The sequence below is a fragment of the Cladophialophora psammophila genome (genome assembly GCF_000585535.1).
Source record: "Cladophialophora psammophila CBS 110553 chromosome Unknown aczJe-supercont1.6, whole genome shotgun sequence".
Lineage (NCBI taxonomy): Eukaryota > Fungi > Ascomycota > Eurotiomycetes > Chaetothyriales > Herpotrichiellaceae > Cladophialophora > Cladophialophora psammophila.
The window spans coordinates 121,019-135,887 of NW_006912927.1; the positions used below are offsets into that span (position 1 = coordinate 121,019).

The following is a 14,869-nucleotide window of genomic DNA, read 5'->3' on the forward strand; positions in this document are numbered from 1 at the left end:
CGAACCGGCGGCGTTCAATCCATCAATTAGATGTTGTTGCTTATGATTCCTCCTTCCTCAATCTAGGAGTGGATGTTATGGCGGTTGTGTTCAGCATTGGCACGAAATTGAGGTTGCTGTGTCGAACCTCCTCCTCCCGGCATACTAGGTATTTTGTCTCCTGAGTTACTCTTGTTTCTAGTATGTAGCCGCTTCAAAGGCAAACAACATGCCTATCGATGTGCATGGCGGACCCTCAATGTATCCTAGGGGTATCAACAGTACTTTTGAAGTATTTTACCTACAGTGCCACTGTATTTCAAGTAGTGGTCACCTCATTTGCAGGCGGACGATCGGAGGCCTGGTTAGTTGTCATGACCGCCGACACGGTATCTCAGAAAGCAAGGACATTTATTGATTGTATGCATTTCCGTTTCTTCGACAGTAGATTGTGATATTGTGCAATGGACGGTTCTCTCGCATTCATGGCTATGAAGAAGAAAGAAGTCCGAACAAGCATCGAAGACGTTGAAAGAAAGACACAGGGGCTACACGTGATCTCGGATAAACTACGGCAATACCAGAGCAACTTTTCGAGTTTTCTCTCAACGGCGATTAGTGGCCATGCTGAGACATCGTCATCATCACTACACTGCGAGACTGGTACGCAGTATTCGGCCTCATGGTCTCTGACACATCGTGCTCCGTTCTGCGTGCTTGAACAGCAGCATCCCCCCCGCAAAATGCCCGTGTCCAGTGTGAGCGGATGTGCTTATATCTCCACACACCCATGATCTTGTCAACCTCCATAACGGGCAAACGTACAAGTCGTAACAGTTCTTACTCTAGTTGCCACACGTCAGAGGTCACTGGCAGCTTACTGTTTGAAGATAAAGACGACAGCTTCGAATAATCAATGGGTTTGTTTTCGTCTAACCTGCGCGTTTGGCTTATGGTCCAAAGACAAAGACATATTCCAAATGCAGCGCGCTCACTTATTATAGCACTGACTTTATTCACGTCTGCATCCGGTGCCGCTTTGTCTGGCTCCTGTATGTGAATACACAGTGACAGTGTGAGTGCATTCATGCTCTCAGTCGTGACATTTCGTGAATGTTACAAACGTGTGACATCCAACCTCTTTATAAATCCCATTTCCTCTTTCAGTGTCTTTGCAGTCTGTTTTAAACAGCTCGGCACCCCACTGGCTCTTGGAGGCTTTCTGGACGATCCAACTGACTGGCATCTCTGGTAAGTCATTCCTCCTGTGATACGACATGCGACCATAAGCTGATCGCTCTCGTTTAGCCACAAATACTCGTCTTTATCTCTACTTTCCCACGGCAACATGAAGGCCATAGCCGTTGTGACAGTCCTCGCCTTCCTCCTCGTCTTCGCGACCGCTGGTGACAATCACGATGCTGATGACCTCTGTGCTGCAACATGTCAGAAGATCAAGGGTGGCTCTATGGCGATCTCTAGTCCTACCTGCCCTGGAGTAACCGGTGAATATTGCGCGGACTACTGCAATTGGTAAGAAACATACACATCATCTACGTGCTTTTAAAGATGAGATTTAATGTGCTAACTTGCTGCCGCGTAGCTCTCGAGACGGCGTCATGACTTGCGGCAACAAAGGTCTCAAGTGCACTCAGGACGCAGTTACCAAGACCTGCGAGAAAGGTCTGTCGAAACAGTGGGAATGCTGGTGCCAAGATCTTTCCTGGTTCTCTGATGGATGGGGCCCAGGCAAGGGAGAGACCTGCTCGAGTTAAGGATGCTGAGCGACCGCTCCTTCGTACAGGAAAAACTGCTCAATTGAGCCATTTGGAGATCTGTTGTAGGGACGGGGACATGATCTGCACAGGACGGAACATGGGCGGGATCTGGAATACCCCCTTCTATCATTCTGTTGGAGGGTACGCTATGAGGACAATATGCAAACCTCCCAGGCGGGTGATGTGGTCTACCATTCAGTCACGGCATGTCCATCCATCGAGTTACTTCTTGATCCAGACAACGATGACGATGGCTCCTGGCAGCAGAAGAAACTCCTCTTAGAGGTGATGACTTTCCACTTTGCTCTCTCATTCGGTGCATTTGATCTTCTTGGACGGCTATGCTTTTCTTTTTCTCGGCAAGATACGTTAAATCTACCCTGCCAGGCATGGCGCGAACAAAGTATACACCGGCCTAGAAGCTCGTAGTGAAATCACAGTGGGTGGAATGGGTCTCGTGAACGGAATGCTACAAGGGGTATTAATAGTCGTAGTTATCGAAACGAAACAGGCTTCAAAAGAGGTCCATAGCCAACAAGGCTGCGCGCCTTGCTGGGCAGGAGAGAAGAGGAATGAGGCTTGCCGAGTTTGGACGTTATCGTTATCTAGTATTAATACGTCATTTACATACTATTGGGCTTCGTCTCTCACATACATGAAGACTCGATGCGGGCCGCAGTTTCTTCCTTCCACCCGCAGCCATGGCATGTTGACTCTTCGTGTGCCTTTGTTGATACGGCGGGCCAGTCATAGCAGGCTGGACGTCAATCGTCTGTATTCCCCTAAGATGGCAGACAAAATGTCCACGTACTCGCCGCTAATGGCCAAGAACCTCTCCGTCGAACCGATGGTAAGGGTCGCAATCCCTCCCTCGTCCCGACAAAGCGTGTCACCATGCCCAAAAGCCCCGTGGCTGATTTTGCTGAAAGAAGCCCAGAATACCGACGAGGCGAAATGGATCACCCTGAAGAAAATCACATATGAGGACCCTGCGGGCAAGCAAAGGATCTGGGAATCCGCCGAGCGACAGGTCAATTATGTCCCACAGATTTCCTCCCCGGAGAGAACGCAGGAAAGGTTGACAGGGAGCTACTACAGACGAGACCCCAGGACGCGGAAGTCGACGCCGTCGGCGTCGTCGCCATCCTCAACGACCCCAAATCCCCCAAGGGGCCCTCGTTGCTCCTCCAGAAGCAATTCCGTCCCGCCGTCGACAAAGTCACCATCGAGGTCCCCTCGGGCCTCATCGACGCGGGAGAATCCCCCACCGACGCCGCTATACGCGAGCTGAAGGAAGAAACGGGCTACATCTCCACCATCCCTGCTGATGCCAAAGCCGCGGAGGGGATCCTGATGTTCAACGACCCGGGCTTCTGCAATACAAACACGAAAATGATCTTTGTCGAGGTGGACATGCGTGACCCGAGGAATCAAGAAGAGAATCTCAAGCCCGAGCTGGAGGAGAGTGAGTATATCGAGTGTTTTACGCTGCCGTTGGATAGTTTGTGGAATGAGCTTGCAGACTTGGAGGCCCAGGGCTTTGCGATCGATGCGCGTGTCGGGACGTTGGCACAGGGCATGGAGATAGCCAAGAAGTGGAAGGACGTGCTCAAGAATGATCCTTCATAGGTGGCATGGCAAGATGGGGACGGTCTCGGAAGGTTCTCAGGCCGACGGCTGGCTAACGTCCGTGTCTCCAAGGCACTCTAGATCGTCCATGGTTGGCAATAGATATAGTAGAGTGAGCGGCTGCTCTCGAAAGCCGCCCATTCCGTCGAGGATTCCAGGTTTTCTTCGACAGGAATTCGTCATTTGGCGGATCAAAGGGCGCAAATGCAACATTTTGCGCTTGTGACACACTCTTCCATGTCTTGAGCCTGCACGAAAGAGAGAGAGACCCCGGGGCGAAAAAGCCCAATGCATATATAGAGCCATCAAGATGCCCAATCCATCACCGTCTAAAGATCCCTGTCCCCCAGCAAAACCTCAATATTGCCAGTCCCCACGCCATGCCTAGGGCATCTCTCACCAGATTCAATTTGCTGCCCGTGACCTCCCTCCAGCCCACGGCCACCTCGGCCACGGGGATATTCGCAAACTCGGCCAGCATGAGCATTTCAACATCAAAGATCCAGCCTTCCATGTGCATGTGCGGGACAATGTACGGCAACGTCGCCCGCGAAAAGAGCTTGAAGCCGCACTGCGTGTCCTTGATCCGGGCCGTGGCCGGAGGTGACATCACCCACAGCAACATGTGGAAGCAACGCATGAGGAAGTTCCGCAGTTTCGACCGCTTGACCACCACTTCCGAATCGACCAGGTGTGCCCTCGACCCGACGGCGATCCCCCTGCCCTCGGCGTCTTCTATCTCCTGACACGTCCTCACTAATTTCTCGAGGTCAGAGAACTTGGACGCCCCATCCGCGTCAGCGAAGACGACGTATTGACCTCGGGCATGGCGCATGCCGTGCGTCACGGCGCCGCCCTTGCCGCGGTTTTCTTCGAGGGAGACCATCCGGATCGACCCCGGGGGGATTTTGACACCGGTCGCGGAGCGATGGGTCCAGGGACCAGAATCACGGCGGGGGTGGGGATGGAGGATATGTTTGCGAGAGAAGGTTTGGGCGGTGAGGATGGTGTCGTCTGTGGAACCGTCGTCGATGAGGAGGATTTCCCAGCCTTGAAAGCGGTCTTGTTGTTGCTTAGACGGCGAAGAGGTAGTATCGCCGTTGCCTTTCCTGCGCCGAGGTCCCTGAGTCTGTGCTTCTCCCGCTTCGTTGTCTGCCTTCAACGACGTGGACGATGTCCCATACTCTGTCTCGAGGAAATTCACCGCCTCCTCCAAAATGCCCGTCAATCTGTCCTCCTCATTAAACGCGGGAATGACCAGCGTCACGAACAACTCAGCCGGCTCAATCTCCTTCTCCAAGTCGATTTCCTTCTCCGGATCTTCCTGCATCGCCTTGACGTGTTTTCGTAGAACTTCATCGTACCAGCACGGCAACGGTTCTGGGTCCGTCACATCACCCGTCTTATCCACCGTTGTGAATGTCTTCTCTGAGGGGTGGGGTTTGCGTGGGTTGGGCACGAAGAGCGTTACGAATATCCATATCTGAAATATCCCAAGTCAGTCAGTCAAGGACCAGGAGCAGAGGAGGAGAGAGGGGTAGATAGCACACCAGTAACAAAACCCCAAAAGCAGCCCAGATCAAGATGAAAGGCACCATGCGCCATTGAAGCCACTTGTCGTCTTTGAATACACTCATGAAGTGTCCACCCATACCAATAGGTCGATCCATGACGACGGCGACTTCATGAGCCTCGCCAGGAGGCCTGAGATATTGAAGGGAGGCGACCTTAGCAACGGTGGACCTGACGCCTTAGTATGTAGGTAGAAGTGCTAACAGAGTGTCAAGGCCGTACGTGGGTTCGTGCCGAGTGGAGCATGCAGCTTCTCGCACTGCGGACACAGTGGGCATACGAGGAAGACAAGATGTTAACAAATTTTGGGTGGTCGGCAAATCGGCGCAAAGACCCAGGCTCCGTGACCAGGGGGATGGCCACATGTTGCCACATAAGCAAGCAAGTCAAATCCAAACGAGCACGCAAAAAGGAAGTCTTGTGGCCGCAACGTGATATTGAACCTGGTGTCATCTGCTATGCACTGCCGATTCCTGAGGTATGTGATGGGATGTGGGAAATGAGGGTCCCAAAGATCTGGGCGTCTGTCTGGATAACTTCCGAACGTCCTCTATCAACCTCATTTCAGCCTCGTGTCGCAGCCATAGATACGTCTCTATCTCGTCTCTGTAGCCACCAGAAATGCCGAAACGATCTCCTTGGTCCAGCACATCGACGATAGGAACCATCGTAACCTTATGGTGCGAACATCGCTATCCCATTCCTGTTCTCTCAAGAGTGCCCATAAACCGCCCTCACGAGCCGCATTACCGCGACGAGAAGCTTGTGCTGCCCGTAACCTTTATCCACGCACTTTCCAACTTATTCTCAATCAACTCATCCACAGGCTCGGCGCCAACGTCACTAACGCCAACTCCGCCCGCTGCTCTCAACCCACTATCACCAGTATCCGGGCGATTCTCCTCTAGACTCTGATCCAAATTGCTGGCATAGATGACCGCAGCAAACGCTTCGAGCTCCCTCACCTCGGCTTCTGCCGTAGATACATATTCGTTGGGTGGGTTGTTCCCGTTCCCAATCGCATGTGCCTGGCGCGTGATGATTGCCAGGATATTGGCCAGCTTGACTCGCGGCTCTCCCGGTACGATTGTGACGGCAGAGTCGAGCTCCTGAATGCGCGGTTGCAGTGCGCTAGATATGGATGAAGAAGGGGAGTGTTGCCTCGGTTGTGGATATAGTTGCGCAATAACACGGGTGTCGATGAGATGCGAAAACATGGACCCGAGAAGTAGTGTATGAATCCTCGTGAATGTTGGCGAGTCAATCAGATCGGCGGTCTCGTCGAGAAGCTGACGCAACGGTCCGGTCGATGTATCGATATGGGTTGCCGCTTCTTGATGTTCGCCCTTCTCGGGACCGTGAGCGTCCGAGCCTGGAGACGTAGCGGGTGGAGTAATCACGCCGGACTCGATCAACACTGCTTCTTCCTCCTCCTTAGGCGGCAACACGTACGGCAGCCATCTGGTTGCATACCTCTCCTGCTCAGAACCACCCTCGACGCGCTTTCGCACGGCGAGAACCAGATCGCTGAGCCTAGCGGCAGTTATGCCTTCACTGGGAGAGATGCCCCCAAATACTTCCTCCACTGCTTCTCGGACTTTGGACATGATCTGCGCATATCCTTTCTGCAGCAGAAACCAGGAAAATGTCAAATATCTCCTGTTAGTTTCAAAGTCGTTCCCGAACCCGGCGCCCGCTGCGCTTCCGTCATCATGGTCTTCTAACGAGATCGAGTCCGCTCTCCCGGGTGGCGGAGGTTGGGCCAGTGAGATGACAGAGGACAGATAGTTTAATCGACCGAGGAGATTCAATTGGATTCTGGTGAGGATCGTGAGGAGCGACAAGCTGTATATCAGGGTAAAGGCTCTTGTGATCGATGTCACCTTCAATTCGTTCCAAAGTTGAGCCTTTGTCCGGCGAGGCCCCAGTGATTGACTCCCATCACCCTGCAACTGGCTGGCATGGATAAAACTCCCCGTTTGAAAGCTGGACACGCTGGCCGTATCGCCCTCGTACATACTCGAGGCTTCAGATTTCCCTTCGCCTGAGGCACGTGCCAATCTTTCGGCCTTCTTCTGTTGCAACTCATGAGTCAACTGTTCGACTGGGAGATCTTCGAGGATGTTCTCGGTCAGAGTGGGTAGGAGGGCGAGGACTGTAATTGTACAGTCTGTTTGGTTCTGCTCGAATCGGCGACGAATGCTGGAGAAGATATAGTCAGTGCTTGCTCGGCGAACGAAGGTGTAACTCTCATACTTCTCCTTTGCGATCCTGTCCATCTGCATGCGCTCTCGCGCTTCATTGATCTTTCCAAGGACATACTGAGCGGCCAGATATGTCGCGCCAACAACGCCAGCGCCAATGGCTATACCAGTGCGATGCCGCTTGAGCCAGCGACGTGTGGCTGATATCATTTTGACCAATGTGAGGGAATCTCTGCACCTTATCTCAGGTACAAGTTGTCCGCTGTATAGGACATGATCGCAAGCGGCACAGAGAAAGGGATGGAGGGCCCCGAACGAGCGTCCCGAGCAGGAGCAGGTACAGCAAGGGAGCAGGCAGATTCAAGACGCAGCTTTATTCTTGACTCAATTGATCACATTTGTCGAATGGATCGGATGAAACTTGTGGCGGTGCCTCGGCTGAAGGCTGGAAAGAAGCACCAGTACCCGAGCAGGCGCATGGGCTTTTTGGTCGGAGATGGGACTTGGGAGCGGCTGGGTGTGAAGGTCGCCCTTGAGCCAATGGTGCGCAGTCGACCCGTCAGCAAGGCTCTTACTCGTATTATGTCGCACCTACGTAATAGCGAGGAGGGCTCACTCCCGGGTACAAGTAGGTACCGACGACTAGGTTCTGTACTGTTAAAAAGACCCTTTTAGCCGGGCTGCTGGGCGCAACGCCTGCCCTTGAGTGCCTCTCCTAGCCGAGAATGACCTTCCCTGCCCGCTGGACCCCACCATCGAAGGAACACTCAAAGACTCTTCGCGCACCTCGTCATGGTTTTTCTTCAGAGTCATTCTGCTGCGACCAGTCCACCGATGCGCAAGGCACGTTTGTTGGAGCTTGTAAACGACCATGTCTTGAGCAACCGCTCTGTCTGAGGCGCCACTTAGCTGGCTGCCACCTCCTTGCTCTCTCCTACTCTCCTACCTCGTACTCCGCTGAGCCTACTCCCACTCTACAAGAACCCCACCATTTTGCAGTCGAAGTCGATTTCAGTATACTTGCGCCCCCAAGGTTGCTGCTTGCGATCATGGACCAGAGCCATCGCGAATACATCCTCGAAGTATTCGCGGACCAAACATTTGTAAAGGACATAGTTAAAGGTACGACTATGTTTGGCCCCAAGTCCGTGATCAGGAACGACACCTCTACTCTCCCTTAGTAGCGATGAGACTGAAAGCACGCCTCTTGAACATAGGAGTCCTACACACAATATTTTTCCACCGCTACTTCCCACCGATCCGACCCTCTCCCTATACCCCGAATGCCTCCTCCCTCTCTCACACTCACACCTCGCATTCCGCGCAGTCCCTCCCCATCACGCTCCCTTCAATCCTTGAGCCACCCGAAATTTCGACCGCAATCGAATCCCATACAGACTTGCTCATCTCTCAGTTGACACCACCGTTCTCAACGAGCCCAACTAGCCCATCGGCCGCGGCAGGTGGCTCTCGCGGCGAAATTGTAGTCCGTTTCTACGATCGCAAAAGGAGAAGAACGGGAATTACGACGGGCTGGCTGGGTCGCTTGGGCGGTGGAGGGCAAACCGAGGAGGAAGTCTGCTGGGAAGAATGGTGCGTCCAGGTTATTGTCGCGAGACCAAGAAGTGAAGCGGGTAAGACTTTCCCTCTCGCCCTTTGGTATGCCGTGCGACGGAGCTGCATGAATAGCTAACCTATTGACTCTAAATGGCAGATCGCATCAAAGTCCGCCGTGCAATGGAATCCTCCCTACAGAAGACGGCGATGAAGATCGTGGCCATTGTGAACACAGACAAGGATCACATTCCCCCCATTACCACGAGTGAACAGAATCCGTTCCCCTACAGGATATTTGTCAATCCGAAGCAACAGGAAAGTGCGGAGAGAGGGTTTGTGGGAGGGTGGAGTTGAGCCTTGAGAGGTCTAGAATGCATCAGATCAGCAAATGCATTCTCTTTAGAGATACAAATTATAGAGCAAACAAAAGTTGCTTTGTTTTTTTGAGGGAGTTTTTTTTTTGTAATTTCAGAATGTCATTGGGCTCAACCTCAATTGACGCCTTCCTACCTGCGATCAATAACTAGTCTCGACGAATCTCTTGAGAGCCATTGTCACCACCAAGACATAATTGATAGGTCTATTGAGAAAGTTCATAACAGTGTGATTAGCCTTCCTGAGCAACTTGTCCGTCATCCTGCTGCAACTTCCACACAGCACCAATTCGCGTGATTCTGCTTCCCATCGGGTCTCATTTCTGCAGTAAAGTTCCATTCGTTTGTCATAATACCAAAAGCCTTGTCATTGTGTGCTCGGGTCGCATCAAAAGGCAGCGATCCCTTTTGATTCTCGCACAAAGTCACGGTGAGATTGCCTGAGACGTCTACTGGCTTTTCAAAGCAGCGTCGGCCTTACCGCGGACATCGGCAGAGGTGGAGGCTGGTGGCTGTTGGAAGAAACGGGAGAAGATCGGGTGGAGGAGAGATCTGAAGACGATCTGAGCGCCGTTGGTCATAGGAAGAGCCATCCACAAGATTAGGATGAACTTGAAGACGTAGTAGAAGGCTGTTGATAGGAGAGGATTAGCGTAGATCTCGTAGGCGGGGGCTATCCTGCGTATCAACTTACGGAACCAGTAGACAGCATTGACCATGCTCTCAAGAACAGTAAGAAAGGCGTACACGACCCAGTACTGGAATCACGGTCAGAATAGCTGATATCGGAAAGGGTCGGAAGAAGCGTACCGTCAACCATTGCGTATCATCAACTTTATTGCTACTGAACAGAGCTTCGAGAGAGTAGTATCCCGGAATGATGAAGCCGGCGAAGTTGACGAGGAACTCGCCTCCAATGTTAAAGAAGACGAGGAAGAAGTAGAGGCCGATCAGACCGAGGAAAGCGTAGACCTTAGGAACATTGGTCTGCTTCTCGAAATTGTTGAGCATGGGATACTTGGAGAGCTGCAGGCACCATCGGTTAGCTCAATTCGCACTCGCCGGTATTTCTGAGATGAAGGGGCTGTAGTGTTCTCATAAGAGAGCCATCTGAGATGATGGGGGGTGATGCTGGATAGCAGCAGAGAGTGGGAGATTGGGAGCCTGGAGGTGACATGTGCCTCACGTACTTCCTTATCGATCTGCGAGATCTGATGCTGCGCCTTGTCTTGGAACGACATCTTGACAATGATCAGTTGGTATCTCTACAGGGGAGGTAGATTGCTGCGGTGTGGATTGGGATGTGGGAAATGAGGAGTGCAGATGAGGTCTGGATTGCTGGTAATATCTCAGTGTGAACGAAACGAATTGTGCGAGTGGGAAGAGAGGTGCAGTAGTGGGAGAGTGATGTAGTTTAAAGGCCCAGCACCAGCCAGGGGAAGCAGGGCAGCAGGGCAAGGAGGAGGTGACGTCCGTCCGTTTGGTGGTTGGGTGACCTTGAGAGTCCAGCAGAGTCCTAAGGCTGCAGCTGCTGGAGCCGCCTGCAGAGCCTAGAGGAGCATCAGTTGGTGGTGTTGGGGCGCCTAGTCAGCTAGTCAGCGAAGGCACTCTCGGGGGCGTTTGATGGACTAGTAGGCGGTCACCAAGTTCCGCCTGACCCTGGCAGCTGCAACTCATTCACTCACCTGCGCAGTAATTACTGGGTAAATCCACCCAGAAACGGCAAATCCCAGCGTCTGGCGGTTGACGTAATATGGATATTGTCACGTGTAAGCCCAATGCTCGGCGAGCCGGTCGCCGGCAAGGGAATTCCGCGCTGCACCAATGAGCACCATGAGGACAGGGTCAAGGATGTGCCCGTCTGACGGGTCAATATTGGGTGCTCACGGTAACAACATCCCGCTGTCAGACCGGCACCCAATGTTTGGCTTGGCAAACTGTTTCTCTGGCAACAACCTTTGTCGAACTCGGATCGGGCTGTTGCTCTCAACACAAACCAGCGAGCGACATGGACTGACAGCCACTGCGCGTGAAGAGATCCATTACAGTCAAGACTCCCTGCCGCAAAACGTGACATCTTCACTGACACCTCCAGACTGTCTACCTGTCTCTGCGACCGCCCGACACTCGAGATACACGTCCGCCATCTTCCGCACACAGATCTGATCCCACCAACTGCGACGCCTAAATGCCATATTGTGAACGGTTGAATTACGAAGCGACGTGCTCTTTTGACAAATCTGCATCTAGCAATCAGGCATCTTCATTCTCCTGAAATTGCAGAGTTTGGGGCTGCAATATGTAGGTTGACTTGTTTGTTTTTCTCGTGACGGCGTGCTAATCAGCGCACAGTTCGGAATGGCGCAGTCGCCAACCCTCCTCAAGGAGGAAACTCCAGATCACCAAGATCCTTCCCATTCGACCAGTGCAAGTAACAGAGAGAAACACCGTCCAAAATCGAGGGGTTCGACTACCAGCCTGCAGTCTGTCGGCGTAGGCAGCGCCTTCCGACCGCCTGCACAACAACAGCACCCACAACAACAGCCGGACGAGCCGAGCATGCCTTTAGATCAGAACAGCTTCTTCATGCAGCATGGCGCTCATCCAGCTGCCGGAATATATGGTCATAATCCTGAAGAAATGCTCATGCATTACCAGCACAATATCCCACCGCAGCTTCACCAACAACCAATAGACCCCAACACAGGAATGCCACAACATGAGATGCGTCCCATGTCACAACAAGCATTCCAGGAGATGCAGCATTACCCTATGCAATATCCCCATGGCCTGCCACAATATCCTGTTGGCCCTCAACATATGCATCACATGCGCCATCATTCCGAACAATTTGAAGGCTCTCCCGCGCCAGAGGATTCAAACAACGAAAATGGTGGGGCCAAACGTCGAAAGGGTATGGCGTCAAGCGTGGCTAACGACCAGGAATTGCGGAGACTGCTGGTACAGTACCAAGGCAAGAGTCTCAAAGAAGTTGCTGTGGAAGTTCAAAAGAATGAAGGCGCCGGAGGCAAATCTGAGAAAGCAAAACAGGTCTTTGCTATGCTCTGGTAGGTATCCTTGGACCAAGCCTGCCGCTCATGCTTACAATTCTAGGCTTCAAGAAAACTGTCAAAGATCATCGAACTCTGTACGCCGTGACCGTGTATTTACAAGGTACACGGAACGCTGTGGCAACGAGCGAGTTCCGACCCTAAACCCTGCGTCATTCGGGAAACTTGTGCGCATCATTTTTCCAAATGTCCAGACAAGAAGACTAGGAGTACGGGGCGAATCGAAATATCACTACGTGGATCTATCCTTAGTTGTGGACGACGATGATCGACAATATGCTCCCGCGCCCGAAAGACCCGGAACGTCGGGCGGCCAGCATGAACGGCGCGGATCAGTCCAGGATACAAACAATTTTCTCAAGACCAACGTGACTCCTCCCACCGACCGACCTATGTCACGAGCAACAATGGAGACAGCCGACTTCCCCGCCCCGAGCGCTGCGTTCCTGTCAAAGGAAGCTGATGTTGCTGGGGATGGTATGCCAGCCCCTGTAGAGTCTGCGACTGAGCGACTGGATTGCAAGTACATCAACACGCCAACCATCCGTTTCCCCGTCAAATCCATGCCTACGAACGTCCTTGTATCGCTTCCTTCAATTCGACGAGATTTACCTGCCAGCATGGCGGCTTACCTGGGAATGCCAACGCTCAATTCACTTTCTCAGCCGTCTACTTCGTCGCAAGATACCCCCATTGACTTTCCCGATATCCATCCTTACCTTGAAGGAGAGAGTTATGACGCATCCATCGCCAAAGCCTTGTTCCATCTCTATCGTTCGTACTGCATCGATGTGATCGACGCCTTTCGCAAATGCAAAGAGAAGCCGTTCTTCAACCACCACTCAGCTTTCAATGGGAAAATGACTGTCCCAGTCTCCAAACTATTTTCGATGCCCTGCTTGGCTCCTTGGATCCAGGAATGCGATATGCGAATGTATAAGCAGATTGTCCGGTTCATTGCTCCTTTGGCAATACAGAACGTGCCTGAGGTTGTGTGGAATGTGTTCGACCGTATCGGGTCGAGATTGATCAGCCACCTCATCTCCGCCTTTGAAGAGAAGTGCCCTGTTCACGTTATCGTTGCGAAGATTGTACCTGCATCCAGATTTGCGCATGTGCTGAAGAAGCTCAAGGGCGCGAACGCAGCTACCTTACAACTGAGTCGAATGCTTGAGGACCCGCAACAGAGAACTCAGATGTGGCTCGATCTGATGTCTATGGTTGATCCTGATCGCCTCCTAGAGGATAGTATGCCACCACCTGAAAGTCTCGAGAAGATGCAGGGCATGCTGAAGCACGACATGAGACTTCTCGTTGATCCAATTGATGATGCATTGGTGCGCGCAGCGGAAGACGACCGGGCTAGCGCATACGCGACCTTTATCAATGACAGCACTGATTCTTGCGACGGCATTCTGCTCCCGGATCGCAGCGGTGAACCTACTTCTTTGCTCGAGCGTTGGATCAATTGGGTGGAGCGATTGCCGCAACTATTCGACGGCCATCACCCCCAGTGCATGATCAATTGGCACACCAGATTTTGGAGAAGCGTCATGATGCAAATGGGACAGGGTGGCGCACACAGCTATCAATCGTGGTGGTTTGTGGAGTCATTCTCCACACAGATGCTCGACTGGATGACGCAGATGGAAGGATTGCTAATGGACTCGCACAGCCAGAAGTCCGCAGACGAGAGAGAGCAAGAGAAGCGTAAGGAGGCCCACCCTCATCCAGACGCACTTTTTCGTGGCACAAAGAGAAAGAGGGTAGCCGGAGATGGTGACGGGGACGCCAATGCTTCAGGTGGACCCGAGTCGCATAAGTTGACGAAAGTGGAAATGGCTCCCGGAAGCTCACCGACCCTTCCAGCGGCCATTCTGGAACCGCAAGCGGATCAGGAGGTCGATGACGATGAAACAGACGCAGAACTTGACGAACTACGACGCGGCGGCCCTTTAGACCTGCCTAGCTTTCACACTGGCCTAAGCAGTCCGGTCAAGCACCGCGGAGCCGGTAATCATGACGACAGTGGGATCGACCTTGGGCTTGATGTCGACGTGGAAGCCGACAAAGAGGCCAGAAAGTTCAACAAGCGAGACTGGCTCCTCAGCAGCGATCCAGCCGATTCAGCCATGGGGCTGGTTGTGTTGGCTTAGGGAAAAACCAACTTCATTACGCTCAGCGGCCAGACGCTGTGAACACCTAATTACACTTAATTGAGAATGTGGGATGGGGATACAATAAGACGATTCTGAACGAGCTGCACGACGGGATGACAAGGACGGTTTGGGGGAACGGTCCATAGGTATTTCTAGTGGCGGCACCGGATGTGGTTTTTCAGGGTATATTTCCTCGCGACTGGAGGCTCCAGCCGGAGGCATTTGTTGGTTGACCAAAACTTGGTTGATATGATGGAGGTTTGTTCTTTGTCTTTTGATACCCGGGATCTGACTAACGGGCTGGTTGTATCTACGTGCCTCTGCGACTTGATGGCAGGTGACATTTCAGCGCGTGGGATCTTGTGCAAAGGTTTGCAAGGCGGGCAAATCCTTTGGCTTTTGCGGCGAACTTCTTGGAGAGTCAATTTCTTCTGTTAGTAATGAGGCTTTAGTATCACTGATTGCGGGAGAATACTGTCTAGTATTATTGCCGTGGAGGCTGAGGCGAGAAAAGGGGCTCGGTGAGGCTGGTTGTCAGATCTGGTA

General features: G+C 52.5%; 6 protein-coding genes across 6 annotated transcripts; 3 read left to right on the forward strand and 3 right to left on the reverse strand.

Moving 5' to 3' along the window:
• Positions 1-2,556: 2,556 nt before the first annotated feature.
• On the forward strand, positions 2,557-3,386 carry A1O5_04378 (ADP-ribose pyrophosphatase; the record flags this gene model as incomplete). The annotated part of the gene is made up of 2 exons (XM_007744985.1): positions 2,557-2,787; positions 2,856-3,386. 2 exons carry the CDS (start codon positions 2,557-2,559, stop codon positions 3,384-3,386), a joined length of 762 nt encoding a protein of 253 aa, XP_007743175.1.
• A 322-nt stretch (positions 3,387-3,708) lies between these two features.
• On the reverse strand, positions 3,709-5,056 carry A1O5_04379 (dolichyl-phosphate beta-glucosyltransferase; the record flags this gene model as incomplete). The annotated part of the gene is made up of 2 exons (XM_007744986.1): positions 3,709-4,869; positions 4,937-5,056. 2 exons carry the CDS (start codon positions 5,054-5,056, stop codon positions 3,709-3,711), a joined length of 1,281 nt encoding a protein of 426 aa, XP_007743176.1.
• A 648-nt stretch (positions 5,057-5,704) lies between these two features.
• On the reverse strand, positions 5,705-7,372 carry A1O5_04380 (uncharacterized protein; the record flags this gene model as incomplete). Its single annotated transcript, XM_007744987.1, has 1 exon — positions 5,705-7,372. The coding sequence occupies one exon, from the start codon at positions 7,370-7,372 to the stop codon at positions 5,705-5,707; it is 1,668 nt and encodes a 555-aa protein (XP_007743177.1).
• An 839-nt stretch (positions 7,373-8,211) lies between these two features.
• Positions 8,212-9,073, forward strand: A1O5_04381 (uncharacterized protein; the record flags this gene model as incomplete). Its single annotated transcript, XM_007744988.1, has 3 exons — positions 8,212-8,284; positions 8,380-8,796; positions 8,877-9,073. The coding sequence occupies 3 exons, from the start codon at positions 8,212-8,214 to the stop codon at positions 9,071-9,073; spliced, it is 687 nt and encodes a 228-aa protein (XP_007743178.1).
• Positions 9,074-9,542: 469 nt separating this feature from the next.
• On the reverse strand, positions 9,543-10,104 carry A1O5_04382 (protein yop1; the record flags this gene model as incomplete). The annotated part of the gene is made up of 3 exons (XM_007744989.1): positions 9,543-9,724; positions 9,788-9,851; positions 9,904-10,104. 3 exons carry the CDS (start codon positions 10,102-10,104, stop codon positions 9,543-9,545), a joined length of 447 nt encoding a protein of 148 aa, XP_007743179.1.
• A 1,347-nt stretch (positions 10,105-11,451) lies between these two features.
• On the forward strand, positions 11,452-14,320 carry A1O5_04383 (regulatory factor X, other; the record flags this gene model as incomplete). Its single annotated transcript, XM_007744990.1, has 2 exons — positions 11,452-12,161; positions 12,208-14,320. The coding sequence occupies 2 exons, from the start codon at positions 11,452-11,454 to the stop codon at positions 14,318-14,320; spliced, it is 2,823 nt and encodes a 940-aa protein (XP_007743180.1).
• Positions 14,321-14,869: the final 549 nt, after the last annotated feature.